Source organism: Bubalus kerabau, chromosome 1 (assembly GCF_029407905.1).
Source record: "Bubalus kerabau isolate K-KA32 ecotype Philippines breed swamp buffalo chromosome 1, PCC_UOA_SB_1v2, whole genome shotgun sequence".
Taxonomy (NCBI): domain Eukaryota; kingdom Metazoa; phylum Chordata; class Mammalia; order Artiodactyla; family Bovidae; genus Bubalus; species Bubalus kerabau.
Window position 1 is genome coordinate 52,179,767 of NC_073624.1, and position 25,711 is coordinate 52,205,477.

Here is a 25,711-nt window from a genome sequence, read left to right on the forward strand (position 1 = left end):
AGGGATGAGCAGGTCAAACCATTCCCCTCCCCCGCCCCCATTTCAGGTTTCCAACCCCCATCAACTGGCCACTCATGGGGTGGGGTTGAGGGGAAGGAGTTCTGAAGTAAATGAGAGACTGCAGTTTTAACTGGAGCACTGGACTGGACTTTAGTGTCTACAAGAGCATCTACATTATTGAAAAGAGGCTTGTTTTTTTAGTCGATAACCAAAAAGCTATTCAACCTGCCACAAAACCATCAGGGGTTCAGGAAGGCAGTTTGGCCAGAACACAGTTGAGGAACAAAGCAAAGCCATTTTCTCTTGGTACGTTTGGCCTGTTCCACACTCATTACATTTGTGGGAACTCATCTGGGTGTCTCTGAGAATAAGAGCGCAACACAAGGTGCGCAGAGACCTGGTCAAAACCCTCCAGAATGAGGCCAGAGCCACAGGGTGAATCCTCAGGCGAGGAGCGAGAGTGATGGGCAGTGGGAGGTCAGCTGGAGAGCACCGCCCTGCAGCCAGTGGAGGGGGACCCACAGGAGGTGCCCACAAACACACTGCTGGACGCCCACCCACGGCACATGGATGGCGATCCAAGCAGAGCACACTGATAGCTGGGAGGAGCCTTCGGAGAGCACCGACTGGGCGAAATGACTCCAGCTGCTTTCTTCTAGCCACCCTCCCCCATTGACCCCCTCCTCCAACCCTGGAGGAGTCAGAATAGGAAAGAAAAAAACTCCCCCTCCCCTTTCACAGAGCAAATTCTGAGGCATAGAGAGGGGAGACTCTTACTTCCATGGAAGTCAGGTGGAAGTTTTAAATTGAAGAGAACCCAGGTGGGTGCTAATGGTAAAGAACCCACCTGCCAATGCAGGAGAAGAGACTTGGGTTCGATCCCTGGGTTGGGAAGATCCCCTGGAGGAGGGCATGGCAACCCACTCCAGTATTCTTGCCTGGAGAATCCCATGGACAGAGGAGCCTGGAGGCTACTGTCCATGGGGTTGCCAAGAGTCAGACACCACTGAGCAACCAAGCACACATGCACGGGCTTTTTCATAGCGGAGAATGAGTTTTAATAATCCATCCAGGACTGATATGATGGCTGATCATGGCCTGATGCCATGGTTGGATGCGGGATTTCCCTGCGAGGTTGTCAGAGGGCAGAAAAGGAAGGACGGACACTGGTACCTCAGCAAGTTTATCCTTACTTGGCAAGTGGGCTAATGGAAAGTGGGTACAATGCCAATTTCATATGGTGACCATATGGGTTAAACAAATTCCCATATGTCGAATGATTCATAGTGTTCTTGGTGAATAGCAATAATATAAATCATCCAGTCTTCAAATATCTGAAGACCTACTATGTGCCAGGCACTATTCCAGGGGGTTAGGCATGCATGGTGAACATAAAAAGTCCTCATGGAGCTTCCATTCTAAAGAAAGAGACAGACAAAACACAAGCAACTTATATATATATATATATATATATATATATATATATATATATATACACACACACACATCAGTTATATGTAATTACATATTGCATACAATATATATATTGTATACAATACAGGTGGCCCTAGTGATAAAGAATCTGCCTGCCAATTCAGGAAATGCAAGAGATATGGGTTTGATCCCTGGGTCGTGAAGATCCCGTGGAGTAGGAAATGGCACTCAACTCCAATATTCTTGCCTAGAGAATTCCATGGTCAGAGGAACCTGGTGGGCTACAGTCCATGGAGTCACAAGGAGTTGTACATGACTGAGTGCACACGCAGTATAATACAGTACAGATAACTATATATACTAGTAACATCATACATATATAAAATAGTTCAGACAGTGATAAATAAGTAAAAAATTGAGCACAATAAAACAGAGGAGACAGAGTGGAATGGAGCCAATTCTAGATAGTGATTTCTTCCCTTGGTAGAGAATTTTAGTTTTAAAACATGTTCTCATAGCACAGTCTCATTTTATCCACACAGTAATTTGGTGAGGGATGCTTCCAAGGAAAGGTAAGGAGACGGGAGCTCAGAAAAGTTAAGTGTCTCCAAGTTGGGTGACCTTTCACGACCCTAGTTAATAGCGAAAGCAAGCACAAGACCAGTTCAGCTAGCAGCCTCAGCATTCTCGGTAATTCCTAAATTAGTTCCAGGATCCAAAGTCAATACAACATTACTGGAAGCCAGTGCTTTTGGAGCTTGGCCACAGTGTTGGAGAGAGAATTTCTATTTCGGATCTCACTTGCAGCAGAGCAATTGCTGCCATCCACTTTATCGAGAACAGTATCTCAGCCAGGTGACTTTGGGAAAGCTTCACTACCAATGCCTGTTTCATTTCAGCCCACTTACAAGTCAGATGGGAAGATGACTACCAGTTTAATTTTTCTCTAAAACCCAAGCCGAAATAGTGAACTTTGCTTGTTCTGAGCTAAAAGTTCAGAGATGAATCATACGTTCGGACAGAACTGCTCAAAGGGAGACTGTCCACGATTCCCCTCCAAGGTTTTTCAGAACAACTAGTCCCTTTCTCTCTAGGAGATGGCAGCTGCATCTTGCTCGGAGCCTTCAGGAAGGGCAAATGTGTCTGGGATTTCAATTCAACAAACTTAATGCGAAAACCCTCAGCAGGCACCTTCTGTCCTGTGGCTGGGAGGACAGCCCTCCTTTCCAGTGCACTTGAAATCAATGGCAAGGCAGCTGCAGAGAGCATTTTTCATTTATGCTTTTAATTCCATTAGAGTATGTCCCTGCTTTGGGACTGAAGATAAGATGGCATTTGGATGATTTGTTAATGACTATTCTGAAAGCAGCTGGCACTGTAATTCTTAGAGAGGAAACTTACTATTTGGAAAAATACTTTGAAAAGCCATTTGGAATAAATGAGACCTGTGGGTATAGATGTCAGCAGGAACCAAGGATTGGAGAGCAGAGGAAATTTGGTGGAGGTCATCCCAAGAAAGAAGGAGAGAGTGAAGGGAACAGAAGGAGGAGTTCTAGGAGGAAGGATACGGCAGCAGAGAGGGCTGGAATCAGCTTTGGGGAACTGGCAGAAGGAGGACCAGGGAGCATTCTGAGATGGGGACATCTGTTCCATGGGACAATGTTTGGGGTGTAAACCACCACTGCAAACTTCAGTCTGTTAGGATCACAGATGCCTTCTGTGGACTGCTTTGTGCAAAGCAAAGAAGACCCTGAGTGCCATCCCTAGCTCGTGATGGTGCAGAATAGGGCTGTCCAACAGAACTTGCTGTGCAGATGGGAATGTTCTATTGGCACTGTCCAATATGGTAGCCTGCAGTTACATGTAGCTACTGTGTATCTGAGGAATTGAATTTTAATTTTAAGTTAAACAACTGTATGTGGCCAGTGGCTACTATACTGAACAGCACAGTATAGAGAGAGGTGGTATATATAGAGGGAGGAGTCCCAAGTCAAGGTGACCCTAAAGAATGCTCTAGGTAGAAAACTACCACACAATTGCACTCATCTCACATGCTAGTAAAGTAATACTCAAAATTCTCCAAGCCAGGTTTCAGCAATACATGAACTATGAACTTCCAGATGTTCAAGCTGGTTTTAGAAAAGGTAGAGGAACCAGAGATCAAATTGCTAACATCTGCTGAATCATAGATAAAGCAAGAGAGTTCCAGAAAAACATCTACTTCTGCTTTATTGACTATGCCAAAACCTTTGACTGTGTGGATCACAATAAACTGTGGAAAATTCTTCAAGAGATAGGAATACCAGACCACCTGACCTGCCTCTTGATAAACCTGTATGCAGGTCAGGAAGCAAAAGTTAGAACTGGACATGGAACAACAGACTGGTTGCAAATAGGAAAAGGAGTACGTGAAGGCTGTATATAATCACCCTGCTTATTTAACTTATATGCAGAGTACATCATGAGAAATGCTGGACTGGAAGAAGCACAAGCTGGAATCAAGATGGCTGGGAGAAGTATCAGTCACCTCAGATATGCAGAAGACACCACCCTTATGGCAGAAAGTGAAGAAGAACTAAAGAGCCTCTTGATGAAAGTGAAAGAGGAGAGTGAAAAAGTTGGCTTTAAGCTCAACATTCAGAAAATGAAGATCATGGCGTCTGGTCCCATCACTTCATGGCAAACAGTGGCTGACTTTATTTTTCTGGGCTCCAAAATCACTGCAGATGGTGACTGCAGCCATGAAATTAAAAGACACTTGCTCCTTGGAAGGAAAGTTATGACCAACCTAGACAGCAGATTAAAAAGCAGAGACATTGCTTTGCCAACAAAGGTCCATCTCGTCAAGGCTATGGTTTTTCCAATAGTCACGTATGGATGTGAGAGTTGGACTATAAAGAAAGCTGAGCACTGAAGAATTGATGCTTTTGAACTGTGGTGTTGGAGAAGACTCTTGAGAGTCCCTTGGACTCCTCCCTTGGGGGAGATCCAACCAGTCCATCCTAAAGGAAATCAGTCCTGAATATTCTTTGGAAGGACTGATCCTGAAGCTGAAACTCCAATACTTTGACCACCTGATGGGAAGAACTGACTCATTTGAAAAAGACCCTGATGCTGGGAAAGACTGAGGGCAGGAGGAGAAGGGGACAACAGAGGATGAGATGGTTGGATGGCATTACCAACTCCATGGAGATGAGTTTGAGTAAACTCCGGGAGTTGGTGATGGATAGGGAGGCCTGGCATGCTGGAGTACATGGGGTCGTGAAGAGTCAGACGCAACTGAGTGACTGAACTGAACTGAACTGAAGGATGCAAACACCCTAGGACTTGTTGAAATCCTGGGGGCAGATTTAAGACTTGGAATGCTAGGCAGAGGGGGTCTAGGAGGTGCTAGGAGGAAGGGGTCAGAGATAAATTGATTTTACCTAGATCACAAGGTCAAGGAAACCCTGAGCTGACAACAGATTTGAGAGAAAAAGGAATAGAAGGTCCTTACACAGGCAAATTGGAGTTTCTAGAAATGGTGAATTTTTTTGGTTTGTTTTTGTTTCAGAGCCTAAGCTAACCAATGGCTATTTGTATCTGTGCACAAGCATCTCATGGAGAATTCATAAGAACAACAGTTGTAATGCACATGGTAGGTGTTACTAAGTATCTGAGCAACCAGATGACTGATAGCACAGTAGGCCGTATCAGCCACCACTGTTCTCTCCTGTGTATCTTGCAACATCCCTGGGAAGAATGCAGGGGTTAATTCCCTTTTCAGAGCTGACAGGACTGAGGCTCAGAAAAGTTATGTGATAAGTCCAGGAGAGCTGGGATTCTTGGTCATTTGGTTCACCCAACCTGTCTTCCTATCTGAGAGGCTTTATCTGGACTCTCCATCACAGTCACTCAGGGTGCGTGTGAATACGAGAAAATGTTGCAGGACCACAGAACAGGAATGCTCTCCATCTGGATTCTTCCTTCTCCCACTGCTGAGGGCTCACAGTCCCCCTCCCTAGTCTGCGAGCCTTTCCACAGGGGGACCCAGATCAGGTTCCCTTTAAGTCCCACTGCCTGCCATAATGCTTCCCACACAGCGTGTCTCAGTCAATACTGCCCAAATGAATAAATGAACCGCAAATGTTGTTTGACTTTTTTTTTTTTAAGTTCTTTTCACTTTGGAGAACCAGCATTAACCCATCACACAAACATTTTTCCCTCCCTAAATCACCACCGAGCATCTTCACATTTTTTGAGTGAAGCCAGTTCTCAGCCACTTGGTTTCAGACTCTCTGGGGTGGTTGCTTCAGGCCTAACATGCTCTGTTGTTTTTTTCTTGCTCATGATATATCTGTTGGGGATCTGATAAGGAAATTTCTGAAACTTAAACATCTTCCTGTTGTTTCAGTCCACTACACTCCCACTCGGAACACTGGTAAGGAATAATGGTGCAGCACAACACTGCCTGTTTTTCTGTTGGCAGATGCAGGAAAAAAAATTATACGTGGTAAAAAAAAGAAGCTAATAAAAGGAGAAAGAGTTTAGACATATTGACTCAAATTGAGTGCTTTCAGGATTTAAAATATCTAGGTTTTTATCTATCAAATAAACACATGATGAATCTTTTTTTTTTCCATTGGAATACAATTGCTTTACAATGTTGTGTTAGTTTCTGCTGTACAATGAAGTCAATCTTAAAGTTCCAGCTGCCTGCCTTGCCCTGCTGAATATGAATGTTCAGTGGTAATGACTTTCTGTAGAGATAACTACAGAAAACGTGTGGAATGTATTTTCATCAAAAGTGGAGAGAGAACAGTCAGGTCTGCAGTGGTAGTACAGATTGTACTGCCTCCAGTTGAGGACTCCCAGGCTTCCACGCTGATGATGCAAGCCCCCTTCACAGTTTCTCCAAGTCTCTCACGTTGCTAACCCAAGTCTGTCCCACTGACATCCACATAACGTACTTTCCAGTTCAAGAACTACCTCTCAGAGAAAAGAAGTTACTGTTTGCAAATTGAGTACTGAGGAAATTCAAGGTAGACGTTCACTTTTATTTTACAACATGTCTGAAATGTTTGAAGTTTTTAATCTTTGGTATTACGCTGTTTTGGCATTTGGTTTGGTACTACTTTGTTAACAATTGTTTGACATTTTAATGGCAAAGTAACCAAAGTATTTACTTTGGTAACCTAAAAAAAACTTGAATTATTTAAAACATGGTTAAGAACTACACATCCATTACTGAGAAGGGGAAGAAAAGGAATAAGCTAGGTGAGGTTGGACTCACCTTCCCAAAGCTGGCAGCATTAACAGGCTGGGTGTCATTCTTCTCACAAAAATCCAGGTAATGCATGTAGAGGGCGCTGCGGGGGATGCACACTCCTTCTGCAATCTCGTAGTTCTCCTCCAGCCTGGGGAAATAAAAGCGTGATGAGAGAACCCAAGCAAGAAGGACCTATTCTTTCTAGTCCTTCTCCAGAGCTGGGCAGGCCTGAGAAATAACTCTTCTACTACAGATGGGAAAACTGAGACCCAGGAAGACAAAGCAACCTGCCTAAGGTCGGGCACAGAGTTGGCAGGATCAGACTCCTGGCCCCTTTGGGTACTACCTCAGGTCACTCTTCCAGTGCAAATTCCTAATCCCTTTCCTCTGCGGGGTCATTGGCCTGACTGCATTCTGGGTGAATCAGGTTCCCCCCAACTCCAAGCAATGATACAGAATATTGCAGGTGCCCCCCTTTACCCAAGCTACCCACTGTGTAGCCATCTCTAATAGGTGTCAAAATCTTGGAGCTTCTTGGCTAATGAGAGCAACAAAGTGAGACAGCCAGGGAAAACAAACACCCCATGACAGGCTGGGAAGCTCGAGGGGCTCTGACCTGCTCACTGAGAGAGGTTTTATGACCACGGCAGGGGGCTAAACGGCTTGTTTTCTTTCAGCTCACCTTCCCTGCTGTACTGAGATTATATCATATGATTCCATAGCCACTACCTTCTTAATAACTATAGGTTAGGGGTTCAGGGTACCACACTGTGGGCAGACTCTTTAGTGTCTGAGCCACCAAGGGAAGCCCAGAGAATTTCCACTTCAGTTCAAATTCCAGCTTTGGCACTTGCTGGCTTGGTGACCTTGGGCAAGTTATTTAACCTCAGCCCTCAGTTTCTTTCTGGAGGTATCAACTGTAACTGCCAGACTGTTACATCTGATGTTGATCAGATGTAATGTGTGACACAAACCAGCATGGGGCTTGGCATGTGGTGAGCACTTAGTAGGTGTTGGACTTCATTATCATCCATTCTCCCTCTCCATAAAACATTTTTGAACACTCAGATGTCCAGGATTTGTGCTAGATACTGGGGACATAAGAGTAAATTAGACAGTTTTTCCCCCCCTCTTTAACCCAAGCACCAAAACGCAGACATCCAATCACCAAGTTCCCCCTCATTAAGTCAGCCATGAAGAAAACAGAAGACAACAGCACGTTGGTGTTCTCTGTGAATGTCAGGAGCAACCAGCACCAAATTAAATAGGCTGTGAAGGCTTCAGCAACAAGTTTATGGTTGCCGGCGGGAAGGATGAGGGATAGGGATAGTTAGGGAGCTGGGGATGGACATGTACACCCTGCTATATTTAAAATGGATAAACAAGGACCTAGCACAGGAAACTTTGCTCAATGTTATGTGGCAGCCTGGATGGGAGGGGAGTTTGGAGTTCAGTTCAGTCCTAAATCATGTCCAACTCTGCGACCCCATGGACTGCAGCACGCCAGGCTTCCCTGTCCATCATCAATTCCTGGAGCTTGCTCAAACGCATGTCCATTGAGTCAGTGATGCCATCCAACCATCTCATCCTCTGTCACTCCCTTCTCCTCTGCCTTCAATCTTGCCCAGCATCAAGATCTTTTCCATTGAGTCAGTTCTTCACATCAGGTGGCCAAAGGATTGGAGTTTCAGCTTCAGCATCAGTCCTTCCAATGAATATTCAGGACTGATTTCCTTTAGGATGGACTGGTTGGATCTCCTCCAAGGGAGGAGTCCAAGGGACTCTCAAGAGTCTTCTCTAACACCACAGTTCAAAAGCATCAATTCTTCAGCACTCAGCTTTCTTTATAGTCCAACTCTCACATCCATACATGACTACTGGAAAAACCATAGCTTTGACTATATGGACCTTTGTTGGCAAAATAATGTCTCTGATTTTAATATGCTGTCTAGGTTGGTCATAGCTTTTCTTCCAAGGAGCAAGCGTCTTTTAATTTCATGGCTGCAATCACCATCTGCAGTGATTTTGGAGCTTAAGAAAATAAAGTCTCTCACTGTTTCCATTGTTTCCCATCTATTTGCCATGAAGTGATGGGACTGGATACCATGATCTTCGTTTTTTGAGTCTTGAGTTTTTAACCAGCTTTTCCACTCTCATCTATCACTTTCATCAAGAGGCTATTTAGTTCCTCTTTGCTTTCTGCCATAAGGATGGTGTCATCTGCGTATCTGAGATTATAGATATTTCTCCCTGAAATCTTGACTCCAGCTTGTGCTTCATCCAGCCTGGCATTTCACATGATGTACTCTGCATAGAAGTTAAATAAGCAATGTGACAATATACAGCCTTGATGTACTCCTTTTCCCAATTTGGAACCAGTCTGTTGTTCCATGCCTGGTTCTAACTGTTCCTTCTTGACTTGCTTCTTGCCTTGCATACAGATTTCTCAGGAGGCAGGTAGGTAAGGTGGTCTGGTATTCCCATCTCTTTCAGAATTTTCAACAGTTTGTTGTGATCCACACAGTCAAAGTCTTTGGTGTAGTCAATAAAGCAGAAATAGATGTTTTTCTGAAACTCTCTTGCTTTTTCTATGATCCAAGAGATGTTGGCAATTTGATCTCTGATTCCTCTGCCTTTTCTAAATCCAACTTGAACATCTGGATGTTCTTGGTTCATGTACTGTTGAAGCCTCACTTGGAGAATTTTGAGCATTATTTTGCTAGCGTGTGAGATGAGTGCAATTATGTGGTAGTTTGAACATTCGTTGGCATTGCCTTTCTTTGGGAGGAGAATGGATACAAGTATATGTGTGGCTGAGTCCCTTCACTTTCACCGGAAACTATCACAACATTATTTGTTAATTTGCTGTTCCCCAATGGGGCTTCCCTGGTGGCTCAGAAGGTGAAGAATCTGCCTGCAATGCGGGACACCCAGGTTCAATCCCTGGGTCAGGAAGATACCCTGGAGAAGGGAATGGCAACCCACTCTAGTATTCTTTCTTGCCTGGAGAATTCCACGGACAGAGGAGCCTGAAGGGCTACAGTCCATGGGGTTGCAGAGAGTCAGATACCGATGAGTGACTAACACTTTCACTTTTCAGTACAAAATAAAAAGTTAAAAAAAAAAACAAAAAAAACAGCCTGTGAAGAAGCTCTATGACATTTATGTGGCTGAGGTCACACCTTGATCAGACCTGATGGAGAGGAAAAGGCATACATTTGACCAGCTCCTGACTATGATATTTTGGATATTGAAAACAAAATTGGGATCATCTAAACGGAGTCCAGTTGGCTAAGTCTAAATATAAAAGTTTTCACTATTGAAATAAAAAAAGAAGAATGTAAGCATCCAAAAGAAACAGCCTCCTTTGTCATGGACACACTGGAAGGTTAAACCTCTTTTTCAACAAAACTGCTGGGGCATATGACAGTTTGGGGACTTCTCTTTGGGCCCTGCTGCCACCAGACCATGAGGCACACACTGTTCAATAAACTCACCAACAGAAAATATTTCTCCTTTGATGGTGAATTGAATTTTAGGAAATAATCCCAAGTCATTTGGAACCAAGCTTAAGAGCTTGAGTAACTGGAATACCCTTTTCTCCCAGTGATTTTTTCTAGGGGGTCAGAAATAAGGCATGATGCTAAAGCAATGAAACAAATGTCCTCAAGTGGCTTCTAACTTTCTCTGAGGGCACTTGCCAAAGAAGTGGTTCAGCGCTGTCGTAACTGAAGAGGAATGAGGACACGGCCTCCCAAGGTGCCCACTTGAAAGGGCAGTGGTCCTTTGGCTCATTGCAACATGTGGTTGAGAGAAAGTCAGCTCAATCATTTCATATTCCAAGTGCGCGGATGACGCAGACAGCCAAACAACCCAAGGGACACTCAGAAGAGTGAAGACGCCTGTGCTGACCGACCGGTCCCAGGTCATCTCACCCACTCCCCCTTCTTCCGGGAAGGGGAACGCTGAGTAACGCCTGACAGTTTTTAGAAGTGTTCCAGGAAATAGTTGATGCAATCCCTTCTAGGCAACCTAATTCCTTGAGGCTAGGGTGGTGTCTGATTCACTTCTGCGTTTTTAAAGTCCAGCAGACTTCTGGGTACACAGCAGGTGCTCAGTAAATGTTTGCTGGATAGATTGTTTCAGTCATACATTCCTTCAGCAAGTATTTATTGATCTCTTATCACCCACCAGGTGCTGGGGATGCCGTGGTGCACAGGATGGTCCTTGTTTGTGCTTGGAGAGCTGATGAATGGTGGACAGTGGATAAAGGGGCTTCTGAGACGGCACTAGTGATAAAGAACCCGCCTGCCAATGTGAAGACGTAAGAGATGTGGGCTTGATCCCTGGGTTGGGAAAATCCCCTGGAGGAGGGCATGGCTAACCACTCCAGTATCCATGCCTGGAGAATCTCCATGGACAGCGGAGCCTGCTGGGCTAGAGTCCATGGATCACCAAGAGTCGGACACGACTGAAGTGACTTAACACAGCACATAGCGTAGACAGATAAAGATACAGGTCATCTTCAACTCAACAAATATATTTGAGTGCCAGGCAGTGTTCTAGACTTTAAGGAATCAGTGGTGACCAAAACAAAGGCCCTGTCCTGAAACGGCTTACATTCTGTGTGTCCCCAGCATCATGAATCAGAACTCAAAGGGTGTTACCCTGTGGAAAAATGGTTTCACTTAGAGATTAGGTTTTACTTAGAGATTAGATTAGGCTCTATCCTGAGCCTTGGGGCTGGTGTGAATGGGGGTCAGCCTTTTAATGGACCCCTAAATGCCATTCACAGTATCGTCTCCCTAGAAAAGTGAAGTTCAAAGGTCCAAACAACCAGCTTATGCACAAACTCGTGGGGATCATCTGAAAAATGCAGCTTTCACAAAGTGGGGTCTCACAAACATTCTTTGTTTGGCCTGAACAGTGTTGGCCCAACTTTTAAAATTCAGGACATTTCACATAAGAAGCTGGATTTCTGGCTTCTTTTGAAAAGGCTGAGATCTGGCAGCTTTCGGCCCATATTCCCGCATGACAACAATTGGCAGAGTTACATTCACCCTGGGGTTGGCCGGAGTCCTCCCTCCTCACTATTTTTCTTACACTCAATCTATTTTCTGTTCCCTGTCTGCCTCCTGTAGGCTCCTGTGTTGACATAAGACACAATCTATGCCCTAGTTTACTTTGCCGTTTATTTGAGGGAGAATAACACACAGAAATAAGAATATTGAAGCGCAACAAATTCCCAACCACAGGTACAGAGGAAGGTGGGAAAACAGAGAAATTACTGTGAAGATGGGAACAGATGACTATGGTTCCATCTTTGTAACAACAACAAAAACAGTATCATCTGTTGAGCTCTTATTAGGTGCCGGGCACTGGGTATGGATTATCTCTCAATAACCATATGATGGAAGTGCTATGCCCATGTTTTAGATGAGGAAACTGAGGCTCAGAGGGTGAAATTCATTTGCCTATGGTCATGCAGCTAGTAACTGGGAGAGTTTTTCACACTCTGAGCCACTGTGGTATTCTGCTATGGTAGATGGAGGGGGTTCCAGGCAAGGAGAACAGCAAGGATAAGAGACCAATGTGGCACAAGCTTTGGATGATGGAGACACTGGTCTGAGTGGAGAATGGGGTGTGTAAAGCAGTATCTACAAGGAGAGAACTGTGGGAGCATGGAGAATTCTTGAATGCCACACAGGAGAATATGGCTTGACATAAGAGTTAGCAACCTCCGGAGTTGAAGAGTTACTATGAGAATGGTTTTGCTTCAGGAGGCCCTCTGGGAGCACTCAGGACCTTGGACTTTGGGCAAGGAAGTATACCAGGGCAGATGGTACCAGTAGCAGCTTCATGGTGAAGTGAAAGTCGCTCAGTTGTGTCCAACTCTTTGCAACCCCATGGACTATACAGTCCGTGGAGTTCTCCAGGCCAGAATACTGGAATGAGTAGCCTTTCCCTTCTCCAGGGGACCTTCCCAACCCAGGAATTGAACCGGGGTCTCCTGCATTGCAGGTGAATTCTTTACCAACTGAGCTGTCAGGGTGAATTGGATCAAGTGCAAGAGCACAGCCAGCCGTGGGCGGGGTATGCTGTCAGTAAGAGGCAACCAGCTCTACTGTGGAGCTGTGCTGGTGAACCCTCAGTGGTTGCTCACAGATGCCCACAGCCAAAAGCAGTACCCGGATGTAGACCAGCCACTTTGAGGATAAAAAGCCACAGGATAAAGACTGGGGTGCAAGAAGCAAGAGGAAGCCTGCATCCTTGGTGACTTGCTTAAGTACCTGCTCCAAGCATGGACCTCCAACAGCTGGGCATGAAACAGAGAAAATAAAACCTCAAGTGTCAGGGCTTCCCTCATAGTCCTGTGGTTAAGAATCCACCTTGCAATGCAAAGGATACCAGTTTGATCCCAGGTCCAGGAAAATCCACTTGCCACAGGGCAAATGTGCACCACAACTAAGGAGCCTATTCTCTGGAGCCCTTGAACTGCAACTACTGAGCCCACGGGTGACCGCTATTGAAGTCCACATGCCCTAGAGCCTGTGCTCTGCAACATGAGAAGCCACTGAAATGATAAGCCCTCACGCAGCAACTACAGAATATCCCTCACTTGCCACAACTAAAGAAAGCCCATGAGTGGCAACAAAGACCCAGCACAGCCAAAAATAAAATAAATATTTTAAAAAATAAGTTACTATGATAGTATTATTTTCAGAAGGCAATGGAGTGGTACTGAGAGAACTGGGAAAAAAAATATTCAGAGGCAGGAATACCCAGGTGTTTCTAGGATGCTGTAGGAATAATAATAATCTTATCAAATACAATGGAATACTACTCAGCCATAAAAAAGAATGACATAATGCCATTTGCAGCAACATGGATGGACCTAGAGATTATAATATTATACTAAGTAAAGTAAGTCAGAAGAAGACTAATACCATATCACTTATGTGGAATCTAAAATATGATACAAATGAACTTATTCACAAAGCAGAAACAGACTCACAGGCATAGAAAACAATTTTATGGTTACCAAGGGGAAATGGGGTGGGGGAGGGATACATTAGGAGTTTGGGATTAGCAGATACCAACTATTATATATAAAACAGATAAACAACAAGGTCTTACTGTATATTACAGGGAACTGTATTCAATATCCTATAATCAACAATAATAAAAAAGAATATGAAAACAAATATATATGTTTAACTGAATTACTTTGCTGTATACCAGAAATTAACACAATATTGTAAATCAACTATACTTAAATTTAAAATGTAATCAACAACAGTAACTAGCATTAATTGAAAATTTAGTATGTTGTATTTGCCAGCAATAGATTGAGTATAAAAGAAGGTTAAAAAAAAAAAAAAAGACAACAACCCAATCAGGTCTCATAATTTTCATCTTAGACTATTGAGATTTCCATTAAGGGATTTCCTTAGAAAACTTTACTTCAACTCTTTTGGCCACTGTGTTGTGGGACATTTTCCAGTCTAATGCATACACAAGAACAACCTGAGCAGTTGGAACCTTGCCCGTAACCAGTGCATAACCAGCTACCCAGAGCAGGGAAATACCACTTTTTGCTTATCTTTGCTAATGATTTCCTAAAATTAATTTTGGCAAGAAAAATCCATAGACACATTCAACAAACATGCACTTCAAACCATTTGGAATTCATCTTATAAAAAGCATATGATCTTTAAAACTACAGGAAGCTTAACTTTTCAAAGCATGGGAGTGCCATGATGGAATTTATTCTCTGGAAAACTCACCTCGTACTTGTATGATAGTTGGACAAGGGGGACTAATGAAGCCTGGCACATAGTGGCTGACACTAGTACCTGTCAAATGAATGAATGAACAAACGAGATCAGGTTGGAGTGACTTTAATACTTGGGGCAGGAAATGATGGAGTGTGGACTGAAGGAGTGGCTGAAGGGGCACATAGGGTGTGGGTCTCATGCCAGATGTGAGGAGAGTGGGAGCACCCTGGGAAGCCCTCAAGTTTAACTGGGCTGAATGGGTGGAAGGGGGCTCCATCCCCATGATTAATAAATGACAACAAGGCAAGTTATGGGGGTGGCAGGGAGGTGGGGGGGCGGTGGTGAGAAGGATAATGCTTCCAAATGTGGTGCTCAAGGGCATGGGCTCCCAGGTAAATTTCTGCTCCCCCACTCACTGGTTACTTTACTTAACCCCCTGTGCTAAGTCGCTTCAGTCGTGTCCGACTCTGCGATACTATGGACTGTACCAGGTTTCTCCGTCTATGGGATTCTCCAGGCAAGAATACTGGAGTGGACTGCCATTCCCTTTTCCAGGGGATCTTCCCAACCCAGGGATCAAACCCTTGTTTCCTGTGTCTCCTGCGTTGCAAGGGGATTCTTTACCTCTGAGCCACCAGGGAAGACCTAAGCCCCTGTGCCTCAGTTTCTATTTGTTGTTTATGTGGCTTGTTTGCTCACTAAATCTGTTCACTCATGGAATCAGGATTAAATATGAGATCAAGTTTAAAATACACGTCATTAACTGAAACCATAGCTACGACAAGCAGTTTGAATCATATGGGTGTCAGTCATGGTTCACACAGGCTAAGCTAATGAAGGAGCCACCTGCCAAAGACCACAGCCTTCTAAAATAACCACATTCTTATCCACGTTTCATTTCTCTTATTGGAGCTTCTTCGCCTCAAGGTATCTAGGTGGCTTATGACTATGAAGCATTTTAATAAGCTCTAGGAGCAAAGAGATGTAATTGGCATTAAGGGCGACTTTGATGCTTGATGAGTTTCTACAGGAATAGCATCATGACACTGTTCCCCAAACCTCCTCGCAAACTGCAGAAGGTCCGTGCATGTACCGAAGTTGCTAATTGGAATGCCAGCTTCCCTGCCCAAGGCATGGCAGAAAGAAAGGCAGTTAATTACATCTCTTCATATCTGATGAAATTTCCCCTTTTCCTCCCCACTTCTACAGAACATCATTAGTCTGGCATGGTGAACAATACTCCATTATACCTGGATTTTTTTTTTCTTTAATGATCACAAAAACATTCTACTTCTTCCATTTTCTGATCTTCTATTTAACAACTTGATCATATTTGAATTGAGCCTATCCTATTATGGAGGGATAATGACCTCAATCCACTCGCCAACACAAGTCATTATCTGCAGTATACATTGTCAAAAGGCCTCCTCACTAAGTTTCAGCACACAGCATCTGGGGGCACGTGCTGGAAGCTTCATATTAGCGCTTTACAATGAAGAGCAGATGTCTCAGCTTGTAGCATAATTTCTCCCTCTGCTCTCATTTTAAACCTATTTTTCTTGTATATGCACATGGGCATTCAGTCCAGCCTCTGCTTCTCAAGTCCTTGTAGACGTGTCTGGGACAGAAACTTTTTTCTTCTATTTTACCAAAAGTAAAGACAACAGGATGACAGAGGATGACATGGTTGGATGGCCTCACCCACTCATTGGACACGAGTTTAAGCAAACTCTGGGAGATAGCGGAGGACAGGTAAGCCTGGTGTCCTGCAGTAAATGGGGTGACAAAGAGTTGGACACAATAACTGAACAATAAAAAGACTCCAGGATTCTTTTATTTTTAAATTGCTAAATATCATAATTTATTACTGAGGTTATCAGAGAGATCTGAGACTGTAAAATATCTGGGAAAAATAAACTAGTTAAGCACTCAGAGCCAGACAATAGTCTAATCCCTTCAGTGGCTCCTCTCTATCTCTCATACAAGTCCAAACTCCTTGCCTTGACACCCACAGCTCCTTCTTTCTGACCCTAACTACTTCTCCATCTCCAGCTTCTCTGGCCTCACTCCCCTACATAGACACTTCTCTCCAGACCCCTGGACTGTCTGCCACTCCTCAAACACACCTGCTACATTCCACCCTACTATACACGTTCCCTGGCCTTCCCACTACTGGAGGGGACTCCCTCTTTTGAGCCTCACTCTTCAATGCTCAGCTGAAATTTCTCTTCCATGAAGCCATGTTTAATTCCCACACAGCCCCATCTGCTAAACACTAATTTCTTCCTTGACAAATTCACATATTAATTCATTCGATAGTAAGTAGAGTGCTGAGTTATATCTGTAGAAAGCATCTTACTTGAGATGTGTCCTCTGCTCCCAAAGCTCTCACTGCCTCCTAAGGATTTCCAGAGCTCTTCCCATCTTTTCATGGCTCTAACAGCTTCACTGAGAGAAAGCAGTGTTACATCAGGGATCACTGAGCTTGAATCCTCCTCCATCACTGACAAGCACTACTGTCTCAGGTATGTTACCTGAACTCTCAGACTCTCACTTCCTTCATCTGTGAAAATGAAGGGAATGGTATCCAATACTCATCTCCCAAGGCTGCTGTGAGGGTAAAACAAGAATCCATGCACAGCCTTCAGCCCTCCGGCTGGTATACGCCAATCACTCAGTGGAGGCTAACTATCATTATGGAGGGTAACTATGTTATTGTGGAATATTCAGGTAATGCTTCACATCTTAGACTGAAATTTCTTTGAAGACTGGGACCAAAGCACATTCCTATTTAGTCAGCGTAGTTCCTAGCACTGTGCCCTGAACATGGTCAGTAACACAGCAGATGGAAGGAAGAGGAAGGGAGTGGGGATGGGGGGAAGAAAAGCAAGCTTTTGCACAGATTCAAAAAACAAAAAACGTAAAAAATTTTTTTGATGTGGACTAATTTTAAAGTCTTTAATGGGTTTGTTACAACATTGTTTCTGTTTTATGTTTATTTTTTTGACTCTGAGGCATGTGGGATCTTAGGTCCCTGATCAAGGATCAAACCCGCAACCCCTGCAAATGCAGGTTTGATTCCTGGTCAGGGGCCTAAGATCCCATATGCCTCACAGCCAGGGAAAGTTCTTCAAAAAACTTTTTACAAAAACTTCAACACCTGGGTGGTCAAGGGGAAACCTGTTTACATTAACAGATTTGATTTATATATATTTTCAAGGGCCTACTCTGTACCAGAGATGCTCATACTTGCTGTTGCTATTCCCTCAAGATGGGTAACATTATCCCCAGGATGTAAAGGAAGAGATGGAAGGCTAAGTGACTTGCCCCAAATCACAAGGCTGGGGAAAAAGCCTGCCTTGGAGTATGAACTCAGGGGCGACCCTTATAAAGCTCTTACTCTGTGCTAGGGACTGATATCCATCTGCTCAGTGAGTCAGTGTTTACCTATTGAGCATCTACTATGTGCCAGGCACTGGAGAATACAGCAGTAAACAAGGAGACACAAACTCGTCCTCTGCTTTTAGGAAGCTGACAGTTTCTCAGAAGGTAGATGGGAACCCAGGAAGGACGATCAGTTCAGTTCAGTTGCACACTAGTGTCCAACTCTTTGTGACCCCGTGAACTGCAGCACGCCAGGCCTCCCTGTCCATCACCAACTCCCAGAGTTTACCCTAACTCATGTCCATTGAGTCGGTGATGTCATACAACCATCTCACCCTCTGTCGTCCCTTTCTCTTCATGCCCTCAATCTTTCCCAGCATCAGGGTCTTTTCAAATGAGTCAGCTCTTTGCATCAGGTGGCCAAAGTATTGGAGTTTCAGCTTCAACATCAGTCCTTCCAATGAACACCCAGGACTGATCTCCTTTATGATGGACTGGTTGGATCTCCTTGCAGTCCAAGGGACTCTCAAGAGTCTACTCCAACACCACAGTTCAAAAGCATCAATTCTTCGGCACTCAGCTTTCTTTATAGTCCAACTCTCACATCCATACATGACTACTGGAAAAACCATAGCCTTGACTAGACGGACCTTTGTTGACAAAGTAATGTCTCTACTTTTTAATCTGCTGTCTAGGTTGGTCATAACATTCCTTCCAAGGAGTAAGCGTCTTTTAATTTTATGGCTGCAGTCACCACCTGTGATGATTTTGGAGCCCCCAAAAATAGTCAGTCACTGTTTCTATTGTTTCCCCATCTATTTCCCCATCTATTTGAAGTGATGGGACTGGATGCCACGATCTTAGTTTTATGAATGTTGAGCTTTAAGCCAACTTTTTCACTCTCCTCTTTCACTTTCATCAAGAGGCTCTTTAGTTCTTCTTCACTTTCTGACATAAGGGTGGTGTCATCTGCACATCTGAGGTTATTGATATTTCTCCCAGCCATCTTAATTCCAGCTTGTGCTTCTTCCAGTCCAGCATTTCTCATGATGTACTATGCATATAAGTTAAATAAGCAGGGTGATGATATACAGCCTTGACGTACTCCTTTTCCCTATTTGGAACCAGTCTGTTGTTCCATGTCCAGTTCTAACTTTTGCTTCCTGAGCTGCATACAGGTTTCTCATGAGGCAGGTCAGGTGGTCTGGTATTCTCATCTTTTTCAGAATTTTCCACAGTTTATTGTGATCCACATAGTCAAAGGTTTTGGCATAGTCAATAAAGCAGAAATAGATGTTTTTCTGGAATTCTCTTGCTTTTTCGATGATCCAGTGGATGTTAGCGATTTGATCTCTGGTCCCTCTGCCTTTTCTAAAACCAGCTTGAACATCAGGAAGTTCACGGTTCACGTATTGCTGAAGCCTGGCTTGGAGAATTTTGAGTATTACTTTACTAGCGTGTGAGATGAGTGCAATTGTGTGGTAGTTTGAGCATTCTTTGGCATTGCCTTTCTTTGGGATTGGAATGAAAACTGACCTTTTCCAGTCTTGTGGCCACTGCTGAGTTTTCCAAATATGCTGACATATTGAGTGCAGCACTTTCACAGCAACTTCTTTCAGGATTTGAAATAGCTCCACTGGAATTCCATCACCTCCACTAGTTTTGTTCATTGTGATGCTTTCTAAGGCCCACTTGACTTCACATTCCAGAATGTCTGGCTCTAGATCACACCATTGTGATTATCTGGGTCATGAAGATCTTTTTTGTACAGTTCTTCTGTGTATTCTTGCCATCTCTTCTTAATATCTTCTGCTTCTGTTAGGTCCATACCATTTCTGTCCTTTATTGTGCCCATCTTTGCATGAAATGTTCCCTTGGTATCTCTAATTTTCTTGAAGTGATCTCTAGTCTTTCCCATTCTGTTGTTTTCCTCTATTCATTTGCATTGATCACTGAGGAAGGAGCTTCCCTTGTGGCTCAGCTGGTAAAGAATCTGCTTGCAATGCCAGAGACCTGAGTATAATCCCTGGGTTTGGAAGATCCTCTGGAGAAGGGAAAGGATACCCACTCCAGTATTCTGGCCTGGAGAATTCCATGGACTATGTTGCACTGGGTCACAAAGAGTTGGAAGGACGATCACCAGATGATAAATAAGTTCAAAATGGTGGCTCACGTGGGGTCTGAGTAGGCTTCAGTCAGATTCCCCAAAAGCCCAAAACAAACAAACAAAAACCCCACCAAATCTATTTTATTAAACAAACAATTAAATCCAAGATTTGCTGTTGGGTAGACAAACATGGGCTTCCCTGGTGCCTCAGATGGTAAAGAATTTGCCTGTAATGCAGGAGACCTGAGTTTGATCCCTGGGTTGGGAAGATCCCTGGAGAAGGAAACGGCAACCCATTCCAGTATTCTTGCCTAGAAAAATCCCATGAACACAAGAGCCTAACAGGCTCCAGTCCACGGGGTTGCAAAGAGTCAGACATGACTGAATGACTAACACTTAAACTGTCTTCAGACAAACATGAGTTCAGGTGGGTCCCTGGTATTTCTCCCAGGACCTCGGCTGGCCCCGGCTCCCCTTGGTTGAGGGTCTTCTTAGGAGTTAGGCATTTCCCCCACTTGGGTAGAGTGAGACTGGGAACCTCTGCCTTGTTTTCCTCCTCTTCAAAGAGGGGTAACAGTCCGGCCTCCTCTACAAGTATTCATGGGATCCAAGGATCTCGGTTGGTGACATCAGCTGGGGTAAGCCTGGCACACCACGGGTGTTGGCTTAACCTGTTTAGTTTGGTCAGTGCTCAGCCATGGACTGAATCAGGGATTTATTTCTGCCATTGTAACGACTCGAATGGACCAGAATCTGGAGTAATCTAATCCAAATCTCATTTCTCTCCTACAAGCTACCGAACTGGTATTCTGGAAAGGCCTGGCATTAGCCACGGCCTGGCATCAAAATCGCTCTGTTCATTTTTTGATTAATCAAATCTTTTTTTTTTTTTTTTTAACAGAAACTAGGCAGTGTAATAGGAGAGTGTCGCAAGTTTGGTCTTGTTACTAACCCATCTGTTGGGACCTAGGCTAAGGGTTGGCAGTCAGAGTGCTAGCGGCCCCGACTGGCAGCAAAGACGATTTTGGCACCATCCTCTACCATAAACCACCCCTTTCAATCTTCCCTTTCCGTCTAGTCCCTGTCTACTCAACTCCACCTCACCATTACGAATAGGACTGCAGAGAACATCATAGGTGCTCCCTTGCAAACCTGGGGAAGTGTCTCTCTGTGTCAGTATCCAGGCGTGGATGCATATATTAACAAGTTTTTAATTCGCGGGATTGCAAAATTGCCCACTCAAAAGGCTTTACCATTTTATACCTTCACCCACAGCATAAAATATTTTCTAAAAGTAAGAACCTAGCTCTGCAACATAGCATCTCATTCTCTGAGACATTTACATCCTTCGTGTTGTCCTGTTTATCTTTCTCCCTCTCTAGGTGAAGGTTGCTAGCGGGGCTAAGTCACATGGGCTAGATGCCGCCGTTATCTATCACTTCTGGTTACATTCACAGCTAAGAATGTTTAGCCTCTCTCTCTGGAAGGAGGTGGTCTAACTTATATGATGGAAGCAAATAAGGTTGTGCTTCGTTGTTGTTTAGTCGCTTAGTTGTGTCCGACTCTTTGTGACCCCATGGACTGCTGCACACCAGGCTTTACTAACCTTCACTGTTTCCCAGAGCTTGCTCAAACTCATGTCCATTGAGTCAGTGATGCCATCCAACCATCTCATCCTCTGACGTCCCCTTCTCTTCCCGCCCTCAATCTTTCCCAGCATCAGGGACTTTTCCAATGAATCAGCTCTTTGCATCAGGTGGCCAAAGTATTGGAACAGCACCCAGTCTGATTTTCTACCTCTGGCCTCTGAGGACATTTTAAAGAGAAACACCAAATTTATCTTGTTTCATATTGATTTTAAGATATTGAAAGCCTAGCAATCATTCAAGCCTAATTATTATTTTTCAAAAGAAAGGAAAATGTCTCCCATGCAAGTGACAGGTTTTCCATTCCCCTCCTTGGGGAAGGGCCTTCCTTTCCCTGGAAACTGCAGATGGGCAAGTGTCTCCACTCTGATGGCACAGAGAAGCTCCGAGTGACACTGGCCACAAGGGAGGTGTGTGAGAGGGAGGAGGACATGTGCTGGCCGCAAGCCGGCCAGGACAGTGGAACGGGCTGCTTCCCCGGCCGAAATCCTCCTTGTGAATAGAGGTTATTGTGTGGCCAGGATTCCAGCAGGGCTCACCATCCCCAGTGGGTTGGGCTTGACTAACCTCATGACTGAGGATGCTGGAAAGTGTTTGGCGGAAGGCATTTGACAATATTTGCCTGTTTTCTGCTGGGGGCTGCCTCCAGATCATGTGACTCTGCTTATTTTTGGCAGCTTGGCTGCTGTATTATTTGTTCTTAGAACGGGGATGGTCTCTGGGGCCATGGGAGGGGGTTGGCAGCCAGGCTGGGGAAGGCAAGAGAAGCAGATGGCTCCTAACCCAATCCCAGGAACAAGCCAAGCATCCTGGGAGAGCTGGGCACTGTCAGGCCAGCAGCTACCACCTGGGTGGTGAGGCCAGGGTCCCTTCCTGAGCCTGCCCAATACCCCTAGAGAAAGGGGACAACGTGAAGGATGTAGATACCTCAAAGGATGAGATGCCCTGTCGTGGAGCAACATTCTTTTTTTAAAGCATTTTGTGCTGAGGCTGTATATAAAATGGTAAGGCTGTTACAGCGGGCAATATTGCAATCCTGTTAACATTTTCTGTGTGTCCAGCACTTCCACTGCCTGACACCCATGCAGAAGAAACACTTCAGCAGGTGTGTGAAGGGACATATGAAGATGTTCTTTGGGGCTCTGCATGTAATGATGAAGATGAGATCTGGACACAGCTAAATGCATGTCAAGAGGGAAATGTCAGGGCTTCACTGGTGGTCCAGTGGTTAAGATTGCCTTTCAGTGCAGTGGGTGTCTGTTTGATCCCTGGTCAGGGAACTAAGATCCCACATGCCCCAAGGCAATTAAGCCTGAGCTGCAACAGAAGAATCTGTGGGAAGAAACTGCCTGCCTCAACTAAGACCCCATGCAGCCAAATAAATAATTTTTTTTTTTAAAAAGAGGGAAATGGTGAAAGGAATTCTGCCTCGGTCTTACATGAAATACTGCACAGTGATTAAAATGAGGTTGTTCTTTGTGGACTAATCTGGCTATAGCTTGAGGATATGCGGAAGAAAAGCAAGCTGAGGAAGAAAGCAACTGTGCATCAAGACAGTGTGACAGGTTGTGGAACTAACTATATTTTTGTTGTTATATATCTTCATTCTTTTATAAAGGAGAAAATACTAAATAAAACACACAGTTCAGAAACTTCTATCAGTACATGTGTGTTAGTTGCTCAGTCATGTCAGACTCTTTGTGACTGCATGGACTGTAGCCCACCAGGCTCCTCTGTCTGTGGGATTTCCCAGGCAAGAATACTTGAGTGGGTTGCCATACTCTCCTCCAGGGGATCTTCCTGACCCCAGGGATTGAACCCGGATCTCCTGCATTGGAGGCAGATTCTTTATCATCTGATCCACCAGGAAAGTCCATCCTATCAGTACATATGCATGTAAATGCATAGGTAAGGGACAGTACACACACACACACACATATATACACACATGTGTATGCATATATGCACAAACATCCACACACATGCATATTTCTCACTGGTAACAGCATTGCTTTGGAGGACAAGGGAAGGAACTACATGAAGAAAAGACTTTAACCTCATCTGTAATGTTTTTGTTTTTCAATAAGGAAATACATTTTGTGTAAAGAATTTAAAATTCAAATGTAAATGAGTATTTGTTGAATTTATTTGCATCCTGCCCTCTTCTAAAAACCTAACAAAATAAGAAAAATGAGAAGAAAATTAGACAAAGGAAAGAGGTTGGAAAGTATAGAAACACCAGATTTAGCTCTGGACTTCTTGGCAGCCAGAGCAGAAAGGGGACCTAGTATAAATTATGCCATTTTCCCTTGTAAATGGAGGATGTCTTCAGTTCCTTCTGAGAGACAAAGTTTTATACTGAAACTCTAGTCTAAAATAATATACTCATGTGGAACTCGATGTAAGAGGTCACATATCCTCCACCATGGTTTTGAGCATGACTGTCCCATCACTTCATGGCAAATAGGTGGGGAAACAATGCAAACAGTGACAGACTTTAGTTTCTCGGGCTCCAAAATCACTGTGGACGGTGACTGCAGCCATGAAATTAAAAAACACTTGCTCCTTGCAAGAAAAGCTATGACCAACCTAGACAGCATATTAAAAAACAGAAACATCACTTTGCTGACAAATGTCCAAATAGTCAAAGCTATTGTTTTTCCAGTAGTCATGTATCGATGTGAGAGTTGGACCATAAAGAAGGCTGAGTGCTGAAGAATTGATGCTTTTGAACTGTGTTTTTGGAAAAGACTCTTGAGAGTCCCTTGGATAGCAAGGAGATCAAACCAGTCAATCCTAAAGGAATCAATCCTGAATATTCATTGGCATGACTGACGCTGAAGCTGAAACTCCAGTAGTTTGGCCACCTGATGTGAAGAGCCAACTCATTGGAGAAGACCCTGATGCTGGGAAAGATTGAAGGCAGGAGGAGAAGGCGACGACAGAAGATAAGATGGTTGAATGGCATCACCGACTCGATGGACATGAGTTTGAGCAAGCTCTGGGAGATGGTGAAGGACAGGAAAGCCTGGCGTGCTGCAGTCCATGGGATCGCAAAGAGTTGGACACAACTTAGCCACTGAACAACAGCTGTCCCTAAGTTTAGAGAAATGTCCTTGCTTCTTCTTCCCTACTGTTTACAGCCTCCCTGCCTCCTTATCCCATGTCATCAGTGTCTTCCTTACTGGCTAAGCTCCCATCACACAGACCACCTTCTGCAACTCCCTGAACAAGCTCCGCCTACTCCACCCTGGAGAGAGTGAACAGGCAGCGGTGCATCAGCGCATGCCGAGGTTACCTTTCAGGACTGAGACGTCCTTCCCCACTGTCGAGAGATTGACTGCTGAGGCTGAAGCTTTCCTGGGGAGTCGTCCTCAGCAGGACTGGAAGGGAACTGCCTCGCCCAAATTTAGCCCTGTTCCTGGGGGCTGCCTACCTGCTGTGATGAGTGAGGTGCAGGAATAAAGGCCCAGATCCATCGCCTCAGTTAGTCTCTGAAGGGCTTATCTCTGACGGGCCACCCCAGCCCAGAACTCCCTGTGGGATCACCAAAGCCATTGCCGTAGCCCCCTTGCAGCCCGATAACCCTCCTTACACCCTTGTGGTATCAATACTGGGCACCCACCTAATAAACCACCTGCACACACGGTTCTGCTCAGGGTCTACCTCTGGGAGAACCTGACCCACACTGTCCCCTCTACTGAGAACGTTTCCCTGATTTTAACACTATTGTGGTGTCGTGAGGACTTCTTGTCACATAATGTCCACTTAGATGTCACTGCTTCAAGGAAGCTTTCCCTCACTAGTCAACCTAAAATAGCCTCTGAGATACTATCATCTCAGGCAATTCTAATTCTTCACTCTGTGCTTATCTCTATCTAATATATTCCTTGTTTATTTATTTATCATTAATAATTTTTTAAATTGTTATCCAAATTTTTCTTTCATCAGCCCCTATTCTTGGTCTGTCTTATCCACCACTGCATTCTCAGAGCCTAGAATAGGGGCCAGCAAACAGTAGGTGCTAATATTTCTTAACTTAGTGAATGACTGAAATTCTATCTTAAAAAATAAAGGGGATTGGAGGAAAATTTGAGGTTTGAACAACCTGATG

At 44.3% G+C, this 25,711-nt stretch overlaps 1 protein-coding gene across 1 annotated transcript in view; it reads right to left on the reverse strand.

Annotated features, from left to right (window-relative positions):
* RFX4 (regulatory factor X4) overlaps window positions 1-25,711 on the reverse strand; it is a 151,822-nt gene that overhangs the window by 96,090 nt on the left and 30,021 nt on the right. The window contains exon 4 of the mRNA XM_055574864.1: window positions 6,707-6,830. Coding sequence (XP_055430839.1) covers window positions 6,707-6,830 — 124 coding nt within the window. The remainder of the gene's footprint in view (window positions 1-6,706; window positions 6,831-25,711) is intronic.